Genomic DNA, 16,024 nt, shown 5'->3' with positions numbered 1-16,024 from the left:
TGAAAATAACTTCAGCTCCCAAGTACTGAACTGCTTTGTGAAATTGCCTTGCTGGATTTCTGCAAAAATGCAAAGAAGAAATGGGAGAATGCAAAGGAGATGAGTGAATTTCTACTTCGTAGTCCAAACAGCCCTCTCAGTGAGTCATTAAGATGGGGAGAGAAAAGATGTATCATCCTGGTCTCTGCTCTTGGGGAATCAGCCCAGCACCTGTACACGCCACTGCCTTCATCTGCGAGGTCCGAAAAACATTTTAGTTCTTGTCAGGAGCAGAGCTCACTCTTCCCTGCCCTAGGGAAAAATAATTGCTGCTCTACCTAATTTTTAAAAATGGTCCCATTGCCAAATTCTGAGGAAAGTTTGTTTCACCTGACATGAAACAGCTACCAAAAACCTCAGGTTTTCTCTTCCCACACTTCCATTCCTGTATCTTGGCATCAGCATGTCAAGGAGCTGCTGCCTGTAACACTGAAATTCCACAACAAAAATCTCTTGAGATACCCCGAGGAAAAATTACACTGTGGTGTAAGATGCAGTTGTTTTGAAGGTTTGAGAAAGTAGCTGGAAATGTGTTTGTTCTCAAGTTGAAATCTTAAATTGAGAAAAATGTGCCCGTCTATCTCCGTAAGAGATCAGACTCTTTCCTCCAAATACGGGTGATTTTCTATGTGCTATTTAGGATTCAGTATTCTTTAGTGACAGCAAAAAGGTGTTTCATGTCTAGGGAGTTTAAAGAAATAATTTAACCTTTAGTACTCTTTCTGAGAAGCAATTTAACTCAGAAAAAAAAAATCCAGATTCTAATTGTAATTCTTACCTTGCTGATATGTCTTACCGAAGACATGACCAGAAAGAAGTTTCTATGGAGGGCAAAAAAAAAGCTAGCGTGACAAGCTTTATATATAATTTCAGTTTCTTGTCTTATTTCAGTTCTCACTCATTATTATGAGAAGCTAATTACACTTACATGAACTTAGGGCTTTGAGTGTCTTACAGATGGGGTCAGGGCAGACAGAGATGTTCTGTCCGTGGGCTGAGTAGGAGCTCAGATGAGCTCCAGCTACTATGTTTCCTTCTCCCTCCTGGTAACTCCACTACTAAGTGACAGATGTGCAGCCCAGCAGCAGGTTTGTTGATACCACACACGTTTTTTTAGCATCACACAGACTCTTTTCTGGAGCTCTGAGTAGCTTTGGGAAAAAATGTACTTTTGTTTTTATCGTAATGGGTTTGGTGGTAGAACATGAAAAGAAGGTGAGAGACTTGCAGGTTCTTTTGAGACTGCAGCTGTAAAATAGACAATTGCATGAGAAAGGAGAAGGCTCCTATCTAAGATAAGGATGAATAAGTTGCAAATAATTCAGCCAAAAGGTCTGTGTAAATAATTGAAACACAGAACATACCGAGTCAAGCATCCATGGGATCTACTAAAGGTTTGTCCAGACTTTTTGAATTTGTTTCATGTTAACATGTTTAAGTTCCTTACATTGACAAATTAGAAGTGCTTGTTTGGCATTTTCAGCAAATTTAGGAATATGGAGTTTGAAGACAGGTTTGCATTAATGCATTCTCAGAAAGAAAACACCTCCTGTTGCTGTCCTGTGCTGCTCTGCTTGCTGCTTCCACCTCATCTTCTGCTCCAGCACTGCTGCCATCCCGACTTCCCCATGTGCACAGCGGGTCCCTGGTGCTGCCTGCGCAACTGAGCCCACAGAACACTCCAAACCCAATTCTGACAGTTTGATTCGGTACTCAGGGCACTCTGAAGTACAAGGCTGGTACCATGACAGTCCCTTAGACGCCTGGTGCTTTAATTAATCTGATTTTTTCCCTACACAGCAACCACCTTAGCTTTCTGTGTCTTGCTTCACCCCAAAACACGGTATAGAGCTGTTTTTTTTCTTCCCAATTCAATCTCATTACCAGAATGACTGGAGAAGTAGCAAAGCCCGTATTGTACCTAGAAAATATTCAGGATAAAAGTTCTGCGTCTCTGAAGAAAAAGTCTCCAGAGCTCCTAAAGCTCTTGGCTTTGCGATGAAGTTTTACAGCAGGAAACCTCCTGCAGTGATTGACCAGTTCTTGCAATGTTACAGAAGATACTCCCTCCTGCCCCTGGAAGAACAGGTGTGTGGTTCCCACTGGTTGCTTCAGAAAAGTCATGCGGGTACATCCTTCACCTCCTGGGCACCATCACAAGCTCAGGTATCCTGATCTACTGAAATCATGAAGAGTGCAGGACAGGAGGTGGGCCATTCCCAAGCACTTTGAATCCAGAGTAGGATAAGAATAATTACAGTAGTTACTGGGAGGCACCTAACTTGGGAGTAGTTTACAAAGCTCATTAGCAAACCTCACACAATCCTTTATTTCCGTAGCCATGGACCTCAGTTGCTGATCAATTCACAAAATAATTGAGTACCATGTTAAGAATGTTACTCCATGAATCTTAATATCATGGTTCTGCAGAAAGAAAATACAGCAGCAATTTTTCGAAGTCAGAAAAGCAACATGTTGTTTGGGAGCTGTAATTCATGGCCTCTGGAGAGAAGAAAATAAAACTGTTTTGTGCAATGCAGTAATGCCATAACAGACCACTAGAAATGGCAAAAATGAATGGGAAGGCAGAACCAAGGTGGAAACTTTCCAGCAGGTAAGTTTCTTCAAAACATGCTGTTACAATAAAACTCACAAAATGTACATTATTACAAAATATCGTGGTAAAACATTAATGAGCTTTACAAAGAAACGGTACTAAAGATAAAATGGAAGGTGTTTTAAACGTTGCTGAACTATAAGACAGTGACATCTTTTCTGCCCACGTCAGTTTTCACCACCAGCTACGGCTTTTAACAGTATCGGTATCTGAATTAACAGGTTTTTTTGGGCGGGAGGCACTGTGCTCATTTGCATTTTCAGCCATTTGACAGGGCAGGTTTTCCAGCAAAAACAGCCAGTTTACTTAGGCGGTATTGTGGGCAGAAGGGAATTTTGTCTTCAACCAGATGAGCTTGGTATGGGTTTTCACTCCATTATTTACCTTGTAAATTAGACTCCCGAGGGGAGAGGGGGCTTCAAATGTTTCAAATCCTGTATGCAAAAAGCCTATACATTTTTTGTTTCTCTCTTTCAATATTAAACAGCCATTTTCACTGCTGGGTCTCTGCCTTAGGACAGAAGAACAACTCTTGCTAGAAACAAAAGAAAGGGAGCGGCAGCAGCTGTGTCAGCTGAAGGGACAGAGCTGATACAGAAAATCATTTAGTGTCATGAGCACACGTTGTGTTGCACTTCATAAAAACAGAGGGAAATGTCCTTATCGTAGAGAGATGGATGAATGTTTCCATGTTCAGTGAATCTCCCCTCTGAACAGCCAAAGACACAAAGTTCGTTATTTCATTTGTTTCAACTATCCTGGTAATGTTAAGCTTTTTCTACCTCTTACTCCCCAACTGAAGCAGACTTTTGCAGGATTTAGTGGTTTAAGGAAAAAAAAAAATAAATAGTAAATTAGTGATTAATTTAACGGATTCTTGCCTGGGGGGTTCACGATTCAATTATGACTCAATCCTATCAAAATAATGAGATTGACTTAGTCACTGATTTTTTTTTTTTTTTTTTTTCCCAGATACAAACCCTGAACCCATTCCCACCCGTTATTTGGGACAGACACAGGATGGCCTTGCTCCTCGACCCCTCATCTGCTGGGTAACCCTTGGCATGTGGCCTTGTACACACTCGTGAGGTGAACTCACAATTAATTCATAGAACCATTTTGGTTAAAGAGACTTTTAAGATCATAGAATCCAGCCATAATGTAAATCTAGCACTAAAGTATGTCTTTAAGAGCCTCATCTATACATCTTTTAAACCCCTCCACGGATGGTGACCCCACCATTGCCCTGAGCAGCCTGTTCCACTGCTTTACAACCCTTTCCGTGAAGAAAAGCATCATAATATCCCATCTGAGCCTTCCCTGGTGCAACTTGAGGCTACTTCCTCTTGTCCTCTCCTCGGGGGCAGCCTGCACTTTTCCAGCTGGGTTTCTGGCGTTACCTTAACTCCAAGAGCACAGTGCTGGCGGTGCTACCCCGCCCAGGGCTGCAGCTCCAGGCGTGAGGGACCCGCTTCCCGCCACTGGCTGTGAAGCGGCGGGCTCGCTTCAGCCTGGTCCTGCCTCACGGCAGCTCTCACACCACGCCTCGGGGCGGGAGGGGGGCTGAAAGCGGAGGGTTTTTTGTCAGCCTCGCTCTCCTTCCCGGGCTGCCCAGCTCACCCCTCACGGAGGCGCCCATCCCGCCGCGGGGCCCCTTCCACAGGGCGGCCCCGCCCCCTGCCGTTCCACCACTGCGCCTGCGCAACCACCGCCCGCCGCCGCCACCGCCCCGCGGGCGCGCAGGCGCAGAGGCGCGGCCGCCCCTCCCCGCCGACGCTATGCGCAGGCGCAGTACGCGCCGCCTGCCCGCCCGGCTGGTGCGTGCGAGAGAGAAGATGGCGGCGGCGGGGGCAGCAGCGTGAGGCGCCCGGGAGACGCTGAGCTCCCCACGGCCGCGGGGCGCCATGGCCGTGAACAGCGCCCAGGTACTGGCCACCTCCGCGCTGCCGTCCCGGGGCGCTGCGGGGGTTCCTGAGGGGCTCTGAGGGGTGTGCAGGGCCCCGCGGCGCGGCTCGCCGAAGGGGGGAGCGTGGTGGCCGGGACTAGGCCCAGGGTGATTCTGCAGCTTCATTGAATCTCCTCAGGGCGGTGAAGGGGCCTCGCTGCCGGGCGGGACGGCGGCTTCCCGCCCTTCTGCTCCGCCGAGGGGCCCAGGGGGCCGGGGCTCGGCCCCTCGCTGGGGTTCCCGCTCCTCAGCGCGGGGAGGCGGCGGCTGCTGGAGCCTTTGGAGCCCTTTGGGGGTGAGGCCGGTACAGCACCCCCGGGTGAACCGCTGCAAAGAAGCGACACTTGGAAGAGACTCCATAGCTTGCGCTTTTTTTTTTTTTTGAGGGGGGGGAAGAGAAGCGATTCTATAATGAGAAGGGAATAAGGAGATTTGTAAACTAATCCTTTCCCCCCCGCCCCCCGCCCAAACGCTCAATAGACCTGAATGCATTGGGGTGCAAAGGGCTGAGTGTTGCAAGATTCCTGTGCATGGGGATGCGTGTGCAGTTTCCCTGGCTCCCACTCACTAAACCAGCCATAAGATTTGTGCACTGAATAAAAGAAAAAAAAAATGCAGTCGTGGTGGTTTTTCGGTGGAAGTTAAAAGCTCGATTCCTGGTCTAACATGGTGTGTGCTTTGAGCAAACGATTGCATGAGTTTACTTGACTGTTGCTTTCCTGTAAGATTTTTCTCCCAAAAAACTTTAAAGCAGAAATATCAGGCAGCATGTGCGATGCACTGAGGTGTTTATTTGCAAGGCTTTATACGACTTTGGTTTTAGCAAATAATAAAGTTTTGTGAACTTTGATCGTGTTAAAGGTAGTTTTGTTAAGAAACCGTGCCTTTTGTGGTGGAAAAGATCTTTAATGGAATTCAAGTGTTTTAAGCAAGGCAATGCTTTATTCTGAATTCTGATTTGTGTTTTTTTTTTCTGAAGGGCATTTAAGGTGCACATGTAATAAAGTTGTGCACTAGTGGCACTGGCAGCGAATTTTTCCATAAGGAGAAGTTTGTAATCGGTGAAAACTATCATGACATTTCTTGATTTATTTATGTTTGAGAGGAAGTGAGACGTGATTTTGTCAACATGGGTGTTCTGAGGGCGACTGCAATTTCTGGAGTTGGTTTAAAATTTTGCATAGCTTTAAAATTTTGTATCCTTGAACTTTTCTTTCAAAGTGTGGGCAACTCACTTAGTTTTGGACTGGTTTTATTGGCTTCATGAATGATAGTTGGAATGCAATAATTGACAAGGATTCAATGTCCAACTCAGAAGTGGTTTTACTTGCTGCTTTCCCCTCCCCTCAGTACTAGACAGCAGTGCATGTGGTCTGTTTGGTAAGACTGGACTTTACATTGCAGCTTTTTTCTTGATTTAGAAGAATTAAAGACATTTTTTGTGTCTGTACTTAATTAAATTGGTGTACCTTGAAACAAAAAAAAGGAGAGTTCAGCTGATGATTTAGTTTATGGTGAAGCGCTGCGTAGCTGTAATTAAAACTAGACTGTAAATTCATCTTAAGTAGTAGCTCTTACATAAACTATTTTAAATCAACACTCTATAGGTAAAAGTAGATACTTATGTCTTGTGAAGATTACAGCTTAAATTTATGTATTATGTAATTCAGAAGCAAATCTCTAAGATGTCTTTCAGTTAATGCTTTGTTCATGTCATTAAACAGCATAGTTTTATGTTTTATTTTGTTTTTCCTAATGTAAACAGTGTATTTAACTGCTGTATGGGATTTATGTGAACACATATTCTAGAGCAATACAGTGCTATGATGCTGAAGTAGGTAATGTTGTGGACTTTTTTGGGTGGAGAACCTAAAAATAAGTTCAGGGATGCAATTTTATGTGTAGGTGGGTTTTAAATTTATTTTAGGATGGTAGTGTTGCAGATCAGTAGAAAAATTAGAGTTTTGATACCAGTTGTCTGTTCTGAGCACACAACTAATCAACATTATTTAGTCGTTATGTTCGTGTCATAATGCAGAGTCTTGGGCAAAAGTGCTTAGTTTTTCCATGTGACTGTAATTTGAGTGAACCATAATTGAAACATTCTTTTGTCACAGAGGGGAAAAAAATATCTTTGAGAAAATCATGCTCTTCTAATAGCCAAAAATGCGTAGTCAGATTCCTGCCAATTAATGGATGAAAGTAATAGTGGGCAGAAATATGTCATCAATCAGTTTGCACGTTCTGAAAAATGAATCATGAAACGTGACCACATATATTTTCAAAGGAGGGTTAATTTTGGATGGCCAGCTACTCAGCAAACACATGGGTATATAGTAACACAGCTTAGATATTGCTGGTTGTTTATACCTCTGTATTCCGTGTCATTATTTCATAATCATTTATGAGATATTTAAGTGTTGCTGTCAGTTTTCTGGGCATGTTCTGAGCATATTCAAAATCTGTAATTATTTTTTGTTATTAAGGTGAGCGAGAAATAAACCTGTTGTATCACTACAGGTTTTGTATAGCACTATGGATATTGAAGTGGTATAGTTGAAACCATTTCTCATCAAGGTCATCTAAAAATCTTCTTAAAAAATGTTAAAAACTCTTTCCCTGTTTGGAAAGAGTAATACTCTGTAGGAACTGTATAAACACTTGTTATAGCCACTTTTCCTATTGATTTTCATAGAAAGAATTAATACAAACTCATCATTTATAAATCTTGTGAAAACAAGTTAAGCAGAAGGAGGATACCATAGCAGAATGAATCATTTATGCTTGTTTTGTTCTTTCGCCATTACTGTGGTGTCAAATTAACTCTGTGCCATTTAAAATGTACCAAATTGTCCCAGAACCCCAGCTGAAGTAAAAACCAGTAAAGTTTGTGTTCAGAAAAAGCTGAACCAGCTTTTAAGCCACTCATCCTCACCCAAGCCTGGCCTGGCAACCAGAATAACTGGAACTGGGAACATGACACGCAATCCGACTCCCTGAAATCCTGCACTGCAAACTGCCGCTCTTATGGCTGGCTTGGAGTCTTGCTCCCTGGCAGGGTGTAGTTTGATGTTCCCTTAAGCCAGTGCCATTTCTGAAAGAAAAAAAAAATAATAATAAAAGAAAAGCAGCAGTCTGTAGGCATTTATTCTGTGCTGTCTTTGCAGTGTATTGCCTCATGTTTGTGGGTGACCTTGATGAGGATATCAATCTCAAAATAATCTTTAAAAAATGGTTGTTAAACAGCTGGATGAGTTTCTTGCGCTAGCTTGCTTGTGCCCGTGCAGATGTGTGTAATGTTAACAGCCTCTTTATAGGCAGAAAGAAGTGTTTGGAGAGAGGGCAATGTGGATTCTGTCTGTCAGGTCCCTGGAATACACTGAAAACTGTGGGGGGGCACCTGGAATGCTAAATAAAAGGTGGTTCAGGGCAAGGGCTTGGAGAGAGGTTGTCAAGCGCATCGTTTTGCTGCTTCTCCCCTGGCTTGCTCAGTCACTTTTCTGAGTTTTAAAGGGCTGAAGAAGCTGGATTTGTCTTTTTTTTTTTTTTTTTTTTTTTTTTTAACTTCTTTCCTGATAGAGTGGGTAGTTGTTCTGGGTGTCTGTGGTCTTGGGAATACCAGCTGCAGCTAAAGCGGTGAGTTTAGGTAGCCAGAAGGTATAATGTGTCTTTCTGAAATGTGAATGCTGAATCTATGCAGAGTACAGTGGGTGAATGTGGGCTGGTAAACTTAAAAAAAGGAAGTCTGGGAAAACCGACATAGAACTTAAATTTGAAACTATATGGCAGTATGCAAATAATAGAATAAAACCCACAGGTTTTGTGAATTGCTGCTATTTGTGCATTCTAGACTATAGCACTGATTTGGAGACTTTTTAGAATGGATCCAGCCATTTACCTATTATTAAATTCATTTTTTTAGGCAGTTGCTTAGACACACAGCTTTTTCCATTTATGTAGCTGTTAAAAGACTCATAAAGTTAAGTGGGGTTTTGTTTATAGGTAAACTAAGCAGTCAGATTTCTGTTTAGTGATATACGTGCAACATGCTGTGTCGTACAAAACAGCCAAATCTGTTGTAATAGAAGTTGCTGGCCTTGAGCCATTGGATTATAGTCATTTGTCACTGTAATGCCATTTCAGCAATGTAGATGTTCATTTCCAAAGAATTAAACATGCTACAACTGCAGTTTTTCTTTTTGATTGAAGTGTTTTTATGTGTGATCATTAAACATACAACTGGGGATTATGGAACAAAGGGTTATGCTTCATGGTGAAAAAATGTGTGTGTGTACATGACTGTCTGCGTATATATGTGTACACACACACATATGATCGTTCCACAATGGAACTGTTTAATATTTTTAAATTGGGATTCTAAACCCTACTTTTATTTTGTGAAATTGTAAAATATGCATTTAAGGCTACGTGTTTTGAGTATTTCCAATGATGGTGCCGTGTCAATTATTTTTAAAACACTTTGAAGGTTTTTTAGATTAAGTGCTCATGTTAATATATTCATTAACACTCTAATAGAGTAAAACTTTGAAGTAAATTAGTCTTTTAAATTTTGTATTTGACTGTCTAATACCTAATTTAATTGCAGATGTTTTTGATGTTTTAAATACGTGTAAGAACTTTTCCTCCTTGTTTGACGGCATAAGATTTATTGATCTGTGGTGTGTGCTCCAAGATCTGTTTTTCTTCACGTGTAGTTAGGCAGGAGGCAGCCTGAATCACAGTAGACCTAACAAAGTGTTTATGTAAGGCTTATTTAAATGCTACAGCTTATAAAAAAGCTCGTGTTTAATGTAAAATTAAGAAAGGCCTCCTTGAGATCTTGTGATGGACGCAAATGATAGTGCTGTGCAAACCAAAATACATATGCAAGACTGCTTCTGAAAATATTTGTGCTTATAGAATAGTGTGTGAATTTATATAATGTATAGAAGTCTTAAAAAAAGCATTGTATATTATTTTCATTGGAATTAGAGTAGGAAAGGAAGGGATATGGATCAGCTTCCATTGAATGTAATGCTATCACAAGCTGGAAAATCACTTAAAGGTTCTCTAACTTTTTTACTTTGTCAAAAAAGAGTAAAGCCCCTGATTAAGGTTTGTCTTTGAGGTGGAAGAGAAAAATGCCCTATCTGTAAGAAACTGTAAAAAACAACATATCTCTAAAGGTTGTGTGAAAAGATGCATTTAGAAAAATATGAGAATGTAGGTTTTCTTCAAAGAATTCTGTGTATGAAAGACTGCTGTTTAGTTTAGTTTTGGTTTTTGTTTTGTTGCTTTTTTTTTGTTTTTGTTTGTTTGTTTGTTTGTTTTAACCAAACCAAGCACAAGATCCGAAATAGCAGTGCTGTATTCCCCCCGTGCAGCGGGCGTGGTTTTTTTTTTTTTCACACAACATTTAGAGCCTGCTGTAGTGATTCACAGGTTTCTTGCCTCATTTTTCCTCATTGATGTTGCAGGCTGGAAATGGATTTGCCTGTGTAACATCAGATACAGAACTTGTATATCATTCATGCAAAGAAATGAAGGCTTTTTGTCATGAAAATGTTTTGTCTTCTTGGACTGGGATTCTTTTGTAGGTAGTATAGCAACATGTTACCAATAGTGATTCTTACAGTGTCAAGATAATGTTCTTATTTTCCTGGGTACTTCACAGCACATACCTATCTCAGCAGAAACATGTATATAATTTGCATTTTAGCCTGAATTGCTTAGTCAGGCAATTAGATTAATCCTATTCAAATAATGGTTTTGGACCATGCTGCTTAGAAGGGTATTTGCTTAAAAACGATGCTATACTAGTACACAATATGGAATGGTCTTGTCATTTTAAATATGAGTAGTTATGATAAAAGGACAGGGAAATAAAGCAGAGAGAAAAAGAGTCATTGTCAGCAAAAGTTACAGCTGAATTGCAAGAAGAATCAAGTTTTCTTGAGTTCCAGTCTTATTTGGCCTATCCATTAAATCATATGGTCTCTAAGAATAGCTAGCTGTTACTAAAGAAAGTAAGAACTAGTGCTATAATGTCCTTAAAGCATGGAAAAGCTCACTTTCTGTTCCTCTGCTGCCTTTGGGATACAAAACCAAAGCTGCCACTGTTTGAAAATTCCTGTGGAACACTGTGGTTAATTGATACAAAGTTGGAAAAAAGTCAAAGACAACTTATTTGGGCAATTCCCAGTACTCATTTTCTTCTCAGCTAAAGGCTGTGACCATAGGCTATTGCCCCTTAAAAAGAAGTTTAAGCTTCCCTAACAAAACTTAAGCCAGGATGAAAATTTTATGTAAGTGCAGCAGAATTATAAAAGTGTAAAAGAGCAATAGTCAGCTTTCAGAGCAGAAGTAGTAAAGCTGTTGAGTTTGCTCATGTCAACAGGTTTGCATTCTCAGTCTTCTGAAATTTACATTTGTTCAAACACAACAGTGAACTGTGTTGGTTGCTCTTGTTGCTGGAGTCAAAATGCCTGTAAATACCAGATGCTGGCACGTGGTGTTTCACATGTTGCCAAAGACTTGGAGTTTCCTTGATTGGGGAGGGTAAAGCCAATGGGCACAAATTACACTTGTAATGGCCTTTATGGGACAATAATTAATACTGTTTTCTGCCTCTTTAAAATTGAGATTTCCCTGAGCCCTCATCAGTGTCCACCTCTGGAATGATGCATTAGGGCAGTCGTGCACTGGTTCTCCTTTGCTTTGTGCTGCTGCTCATAACAGTAGCATGATTTTAGTCTGAATTCTTCACAGTTTTTTCTAGCCAAAAAACCTTAGTGTTTAGCTAAGACCTGAGGTATTTTATAGCCATTTAGTTTGCATACCAAATTTTGTGTGTTTGTGCTTCAAATTTATTTTCTGACAGCTTTTTTTTTTAAAAAAAAAAGTGCTTGGAATTAGTGAACAACTGCTTATTATATTATCTTTGAAGGTCAATTGTATTTAGAAATGTCCAACACATCCAGTGTGTTTACTGGGTAGCCAGAGGTTGCAATATTTGACTGGCAAACATCACCAATTTCAAACTTCAGTTTAGCTTACATTTTCTGTCTTACTTGTGGAATAGCCATTTTGAACAATAGTATGAATGATTGATCATGTTTACCAAGTGTTTTTATGATTTACAAGGTATTTTAATTGGATTTGGGACCAAAGGAAGCAATGTACAGCCACATGAGAAGCATGTTCTTTCAAAAGCTGCCTAAATTGGTGTTGTTCGAAAGTGGAAAGTATTATAAATTCACAATACACAGGCTGCAGTATGAGGGTGTGGTTTCATCCTTGTTGCTGAACCTTGTCAGCATTGTGGATTAGATGGCCATTTACTGATATTTATGTGAGGTCCCCTAAAATCATCTCCCCAGCTGTTTATCGGTATTCCTGTTTGTAGATGGCTGCATGTGCAGGCCTAGAAGTGGTGACTCCAGTTGCGCCCTGGACCAGAGGGTATGTGAGCCTTTGGTTGTGATACTCCTGTGCATAAGCCTTGTGGGCTTATCAGTAATAAGTGTGTCAGGTTATACTCTGGTTTAGTCCCTTTTTGCTCCTCAGAAAGCAAGAGAATTTCAGTATCTTCAATACTGTAAACGTGTTGGGAAGTATTTTGAGTGCTGTTTTGCATTCTGTTCACTCATACGTGCAGAAGAAATGTGAATGCTAACAGATCTCGTAGAAGAAATGAAACAGCACCACTGTCAGTGTTACTCTTTTGAAATGAACTAAAAAAAGTCAGTCTTAAAATTGGCAGCATTATTATCATACAGTAAACCTGCTTCCATATTCATACCCCGTTTTTAATGCTGCCATTTAAAAATATGGGTGTTCAGTATGCTTATTATCTGTGGTTTAGTTGCAGCAGTGTATTAATCTGTTCATTCCTTTTAACAGCTGTCTTGCATCTACATAAAGTTGTATTACAGATACTTGAGCTCTGAAACCATCTCGGGAGGAGGTGGCATATGTGTGGTGTCCCAATTTTCATTTTAAACTGTGTACCGCTACAAAAGACAAAAGTTGCTGTCATGGGCAGTGCCAGATCCTCTCAGGTTTCCACCTGCTACTTATCACATATCAGGCTGCCAGAGGAGATGGATGGCTGCATATATACTGAGAATCAAAACAATACATGGTGTCCTCAGTTTCATTCTGCCAAGAAGACCCAGACCATACACATTTGTCATCTGGTGGAGTAGCAGAAGGGGCTTGAGGTCTTGTCAAGAAAAATAGAGGAAGAACCTCTGCAGAATTGCTCTCAGACTTCAGCAGTTACAGAACCTAAAATATAGGAGATTTCATTATGTGGTGGTGGTTGTGTTGCATTTCTGTGATCCCCTTGAGTAATTTACCAATCATTGTGGGGTTTTGCAAGTTCTTTGGTTTATTTTTGGCTGTTACTTTATGAGATTATAACCCATTTTTGGCAGGTCATGACATGCAAAAGGGAAAGTCTCTTTCTTCCTTGCTCCTGGCCACTTGCATCTTTTGGTTTATGCTGGCTTCTTCTCTAAACCCTCCCCTGCCAGTGCAAAAAAAAAAAAAAAAAAAAAATTTGATTGTTTTCTCTTGGTTTGAGTATAATCATGTCACTGATTAGTTCAGTGTGTGCCAGAACTGGTGCAGGAGAAGAGGTAGGATTGTGAATCCAGCAAGGAGAGGGAAAAATGATGTGGCCTTAGTGAATGGAGCAGGTGGTGGCTTTTCATGATCAGCCAATGTTTCCTTTTATTGTCACTGTTTAATGTGTGGTGCCGTGCTGAGGTGGTTACCCCTGTAAAAGCTTGTGCATTGTCTTTTTTAATTCTTGGTGGTGAATGTGGTTTTGATAGGACTTTGCACCACATTTAGGTTAATACTAAACTTTGGAGGTTAAATCTCACTCAGGCGTAGTCCTGAGCATTCCGCACTGTGAAATTTAGGGATGAGATGCAAAGTTAGGTCTTCAGAAGAGGCACGTCAGTCCTGGATAGGTGGGCTCGACTGCCTTCTGAAGGTGCTAATCTGTCTTCCTTGTCAGGATGGAGTCCAGATAGCTAATTCTTACCTCACCTAATCTTAGCCATCTTAAATCCTGACCTGGGTAATTGCTTGTGAAAAGCGTTGTGTGGGTGACTTGTCTAGCCATGGTGCTGTTAGGGAGAGATTTTAGTTTTCCGCAATGTTTAGCTACGGTTATTCAGAGGCTATGCATTCTTTTCCTGCTTTTCTTTATCTTCCAGTGTGTATTTTTCAGCTTGCTTGACAAACTGAAATAGCGATTTCCTTACTGCCCAGGGTGGATTGTCCTCTGGGGTGGGTCTGTATTGTTTCTGTGGGGGATTAGTCCTGTGTGAAGACGTGAGTAGTGGAAATAAGCAAAGAAAATATTGAATGTCCATAAACTAGTGGGAAACAAATGAAGATAGCAACAGTCTTTTTTTTTTTGGTGCAGCTTTGATTTTGATTACTTGATTTTAGAAGCATAATTTTTAGTGTAATTTCCCTATCTTAAATAATAGGGTGTCATCCTGAATCTCACATCCTATATCTGCAAGGTTAGCACCTTTACATACATGGAAAGGACGTCTGCTTTTAAAGCGGATGGAGTAATTCACAAGAGAAAGAACTATTTTTAAAGGAGTTAAGACACATACTGAAGTAACTGAATTAGAGTCTTCTGACTAACAGTGTGGAGGTATTATGTGATTTTAGAATTTTGGATGATAATTCAGCTTTTGGAGAGGGGAGTGGTCTGGCAGGCACAGACTAGTTCCTTCCATTTCTTTTTTATTTTGTGTGCTGTCTCTGTGAAAAACTTCAGGTCCTGTGTCACCTTTCTCATCTTTGGCCTCATCAAACCAATTGTGATGTCCTTCTCAAACCACTTAAAAATGTGCTTAGAGTCAAACTTGTTTAATTTCTTAAAACTCAGCATCTTGTTGCACTTTTTCTTCCCAGAGCTCTGCCTCTTTATTTATTTATTTATTTTCAAACCTCATCCACATCTAGATGTATTAGTTTTACTTTTTTAAATCATAGCTTTGGTGGATAAAAGTTGGCTGTGAGGTAAACGCAGGTATAGCAAGCACAGAAGAAGAAAGGCACTGCCAAGCTGGAGCACATTGCAGGGAAAGCCAGGCTTTGTTCTGGTAGCCCAGAGCATCCTGCCTTGCCAGGGTAGGAATGTACTGGCACCTCCATACTATGAACTATGTGGTTGGGAGAAAAAAAAAGAGAGTATGTGCTGTTCTTCTACCTGGAGGAATTGAGAGAAGCACATTGAAAACAGTCCTTCAAAATCTTAGTTGCTAAATTACCCGCTAAATAGATTTTGTAAACTTCAGAAAAATGCTGATTTATACAGCATGTCTGGAATTTGGATGGACTGCTGTGAGGTGTTCAAAGACAATTTGCTACTTAATGTGGCTGAAGCAGTGTTCTTCAGATGGAAAACTGATTTTAGTACCGTGTTCTTAGAAGATTGTTCTGTCGTATGCATCTGGCACAAAAGGTTGCAGATCTAATGATTTTAGTCTGGTAGAGGAAAAAAATGGCTAAGATCAAGGTTTTGCTGCTGGGAAGTGTGAGATAAAGTTAATGAGAGATTGTTTTGCCTGCCCCACCTATAATAAAATAGTAGTTAAACTGGCTGTGTTCTTGAGTAACTTCATGTTCCAGCTTCTCTCTCCTCAGTGCTTATCATGCTGTAGTAAATGAGAATAATTTGGGTCATAATTATTTTTTGCTCTTCATTATGGGAAGAGTTTCCAATTTGCACGTTAGACTCGGTAACTAGTTCAGTGCAAGCAGAGCTTGCAGTAAATGTTTTTGCTCAATTATGAGCGACCAGCTTGAAGCTGGTGTTTTCAGATTCTTCAAGGGTGTGAAGATAGAGGCTTAGCAATAGGTATTTCACCAACCACTGGTCTTGAATTGAAAACTGAGGAAGGACCTGTCTACCTATTTTGGAAGCATTTTTCTTTTGATGTTTGCAAGGGCTGCCTGCTTGGAGAATTCAGTGGAAAAGTATTTTTGTTTGGCTTTTATTTTGAGTTAACGTCGCAAGAAAGTATATTGGAAAATGTTACTTCTCTGAATCACTGGCAGATGTTCTGTGGGCTTGTAGTGGTGGAGCTGCTGGTGTAAAGATGTCAGAAATTCCATCTTGTGCTCTCCAAAGAGCTACTATTTGATGTAATCATCCCTGACAATGCAGTTGTTATCTTCCCTCTTGCTTTCTGTTTGGAGGGCACTTTCCAGGTATTCCTGATCTAGTCCCAAAGTGACTGCTCTTCACTGAGGCTTGTTTGTATAATGTGTGAATGTATGTTTTTACCTTGGATTCCAGGGGAAGGTATGAGAAAAAGATACTTTCTAAGAAAGAATACCTGATGTTCTCTCATAGGATGCAAATTAAAAGGTATATAAAATGT

At 40.7% G+C, this 16,024-nt stretch overlaps 1 protein-coding gene across 1 annotated transcript in view; it reads left to right on the top strand.

Annotated features, from left to right (window-relative positions):
• The first annotated feature begins 4,425 nt into the window (after window positions 1-4,425).
• The window catches only part of USP10 (ubiquitin specific peptidase 10), a 45,748-nt gene continuing 34,149 nt past the window's right edge, over window positions 4,426-16,024 (top strand). Inside the window, exon 1 of the mRNA XM_065028875.1 lies at window positions 4,426-4,581. Within this exon, the coding sequence (XP_064884947.1) occupies window positions 4,561-4,581 (21 nt within the window). The 5' untranslated portion in view covers window positions 4,426-4,560. The remainder of the gene's footprint in view (window positions 4,582-16,024) is intronic.

The sequence above is a fragment of the Columba livia genome, chromosome 13, assembly GCF_036013475.1.
Source record: "Columba livia isolate bColLiv1 breed racing homer chromosome 13, bColLiv1.pat.W.v2, whole genome shotgun sequence".
In the NCBI taxonomy this organism is placed as follows: Eukaryota; Metazoa; Chordata; class Aves; order Columbiformes; family Columbidae; genus Columba; species Columba livia.
Note: the sequence above shows the minus strand (reverse complement) of the source record. Positions and strands in the feature narration are given on the sequence as shown.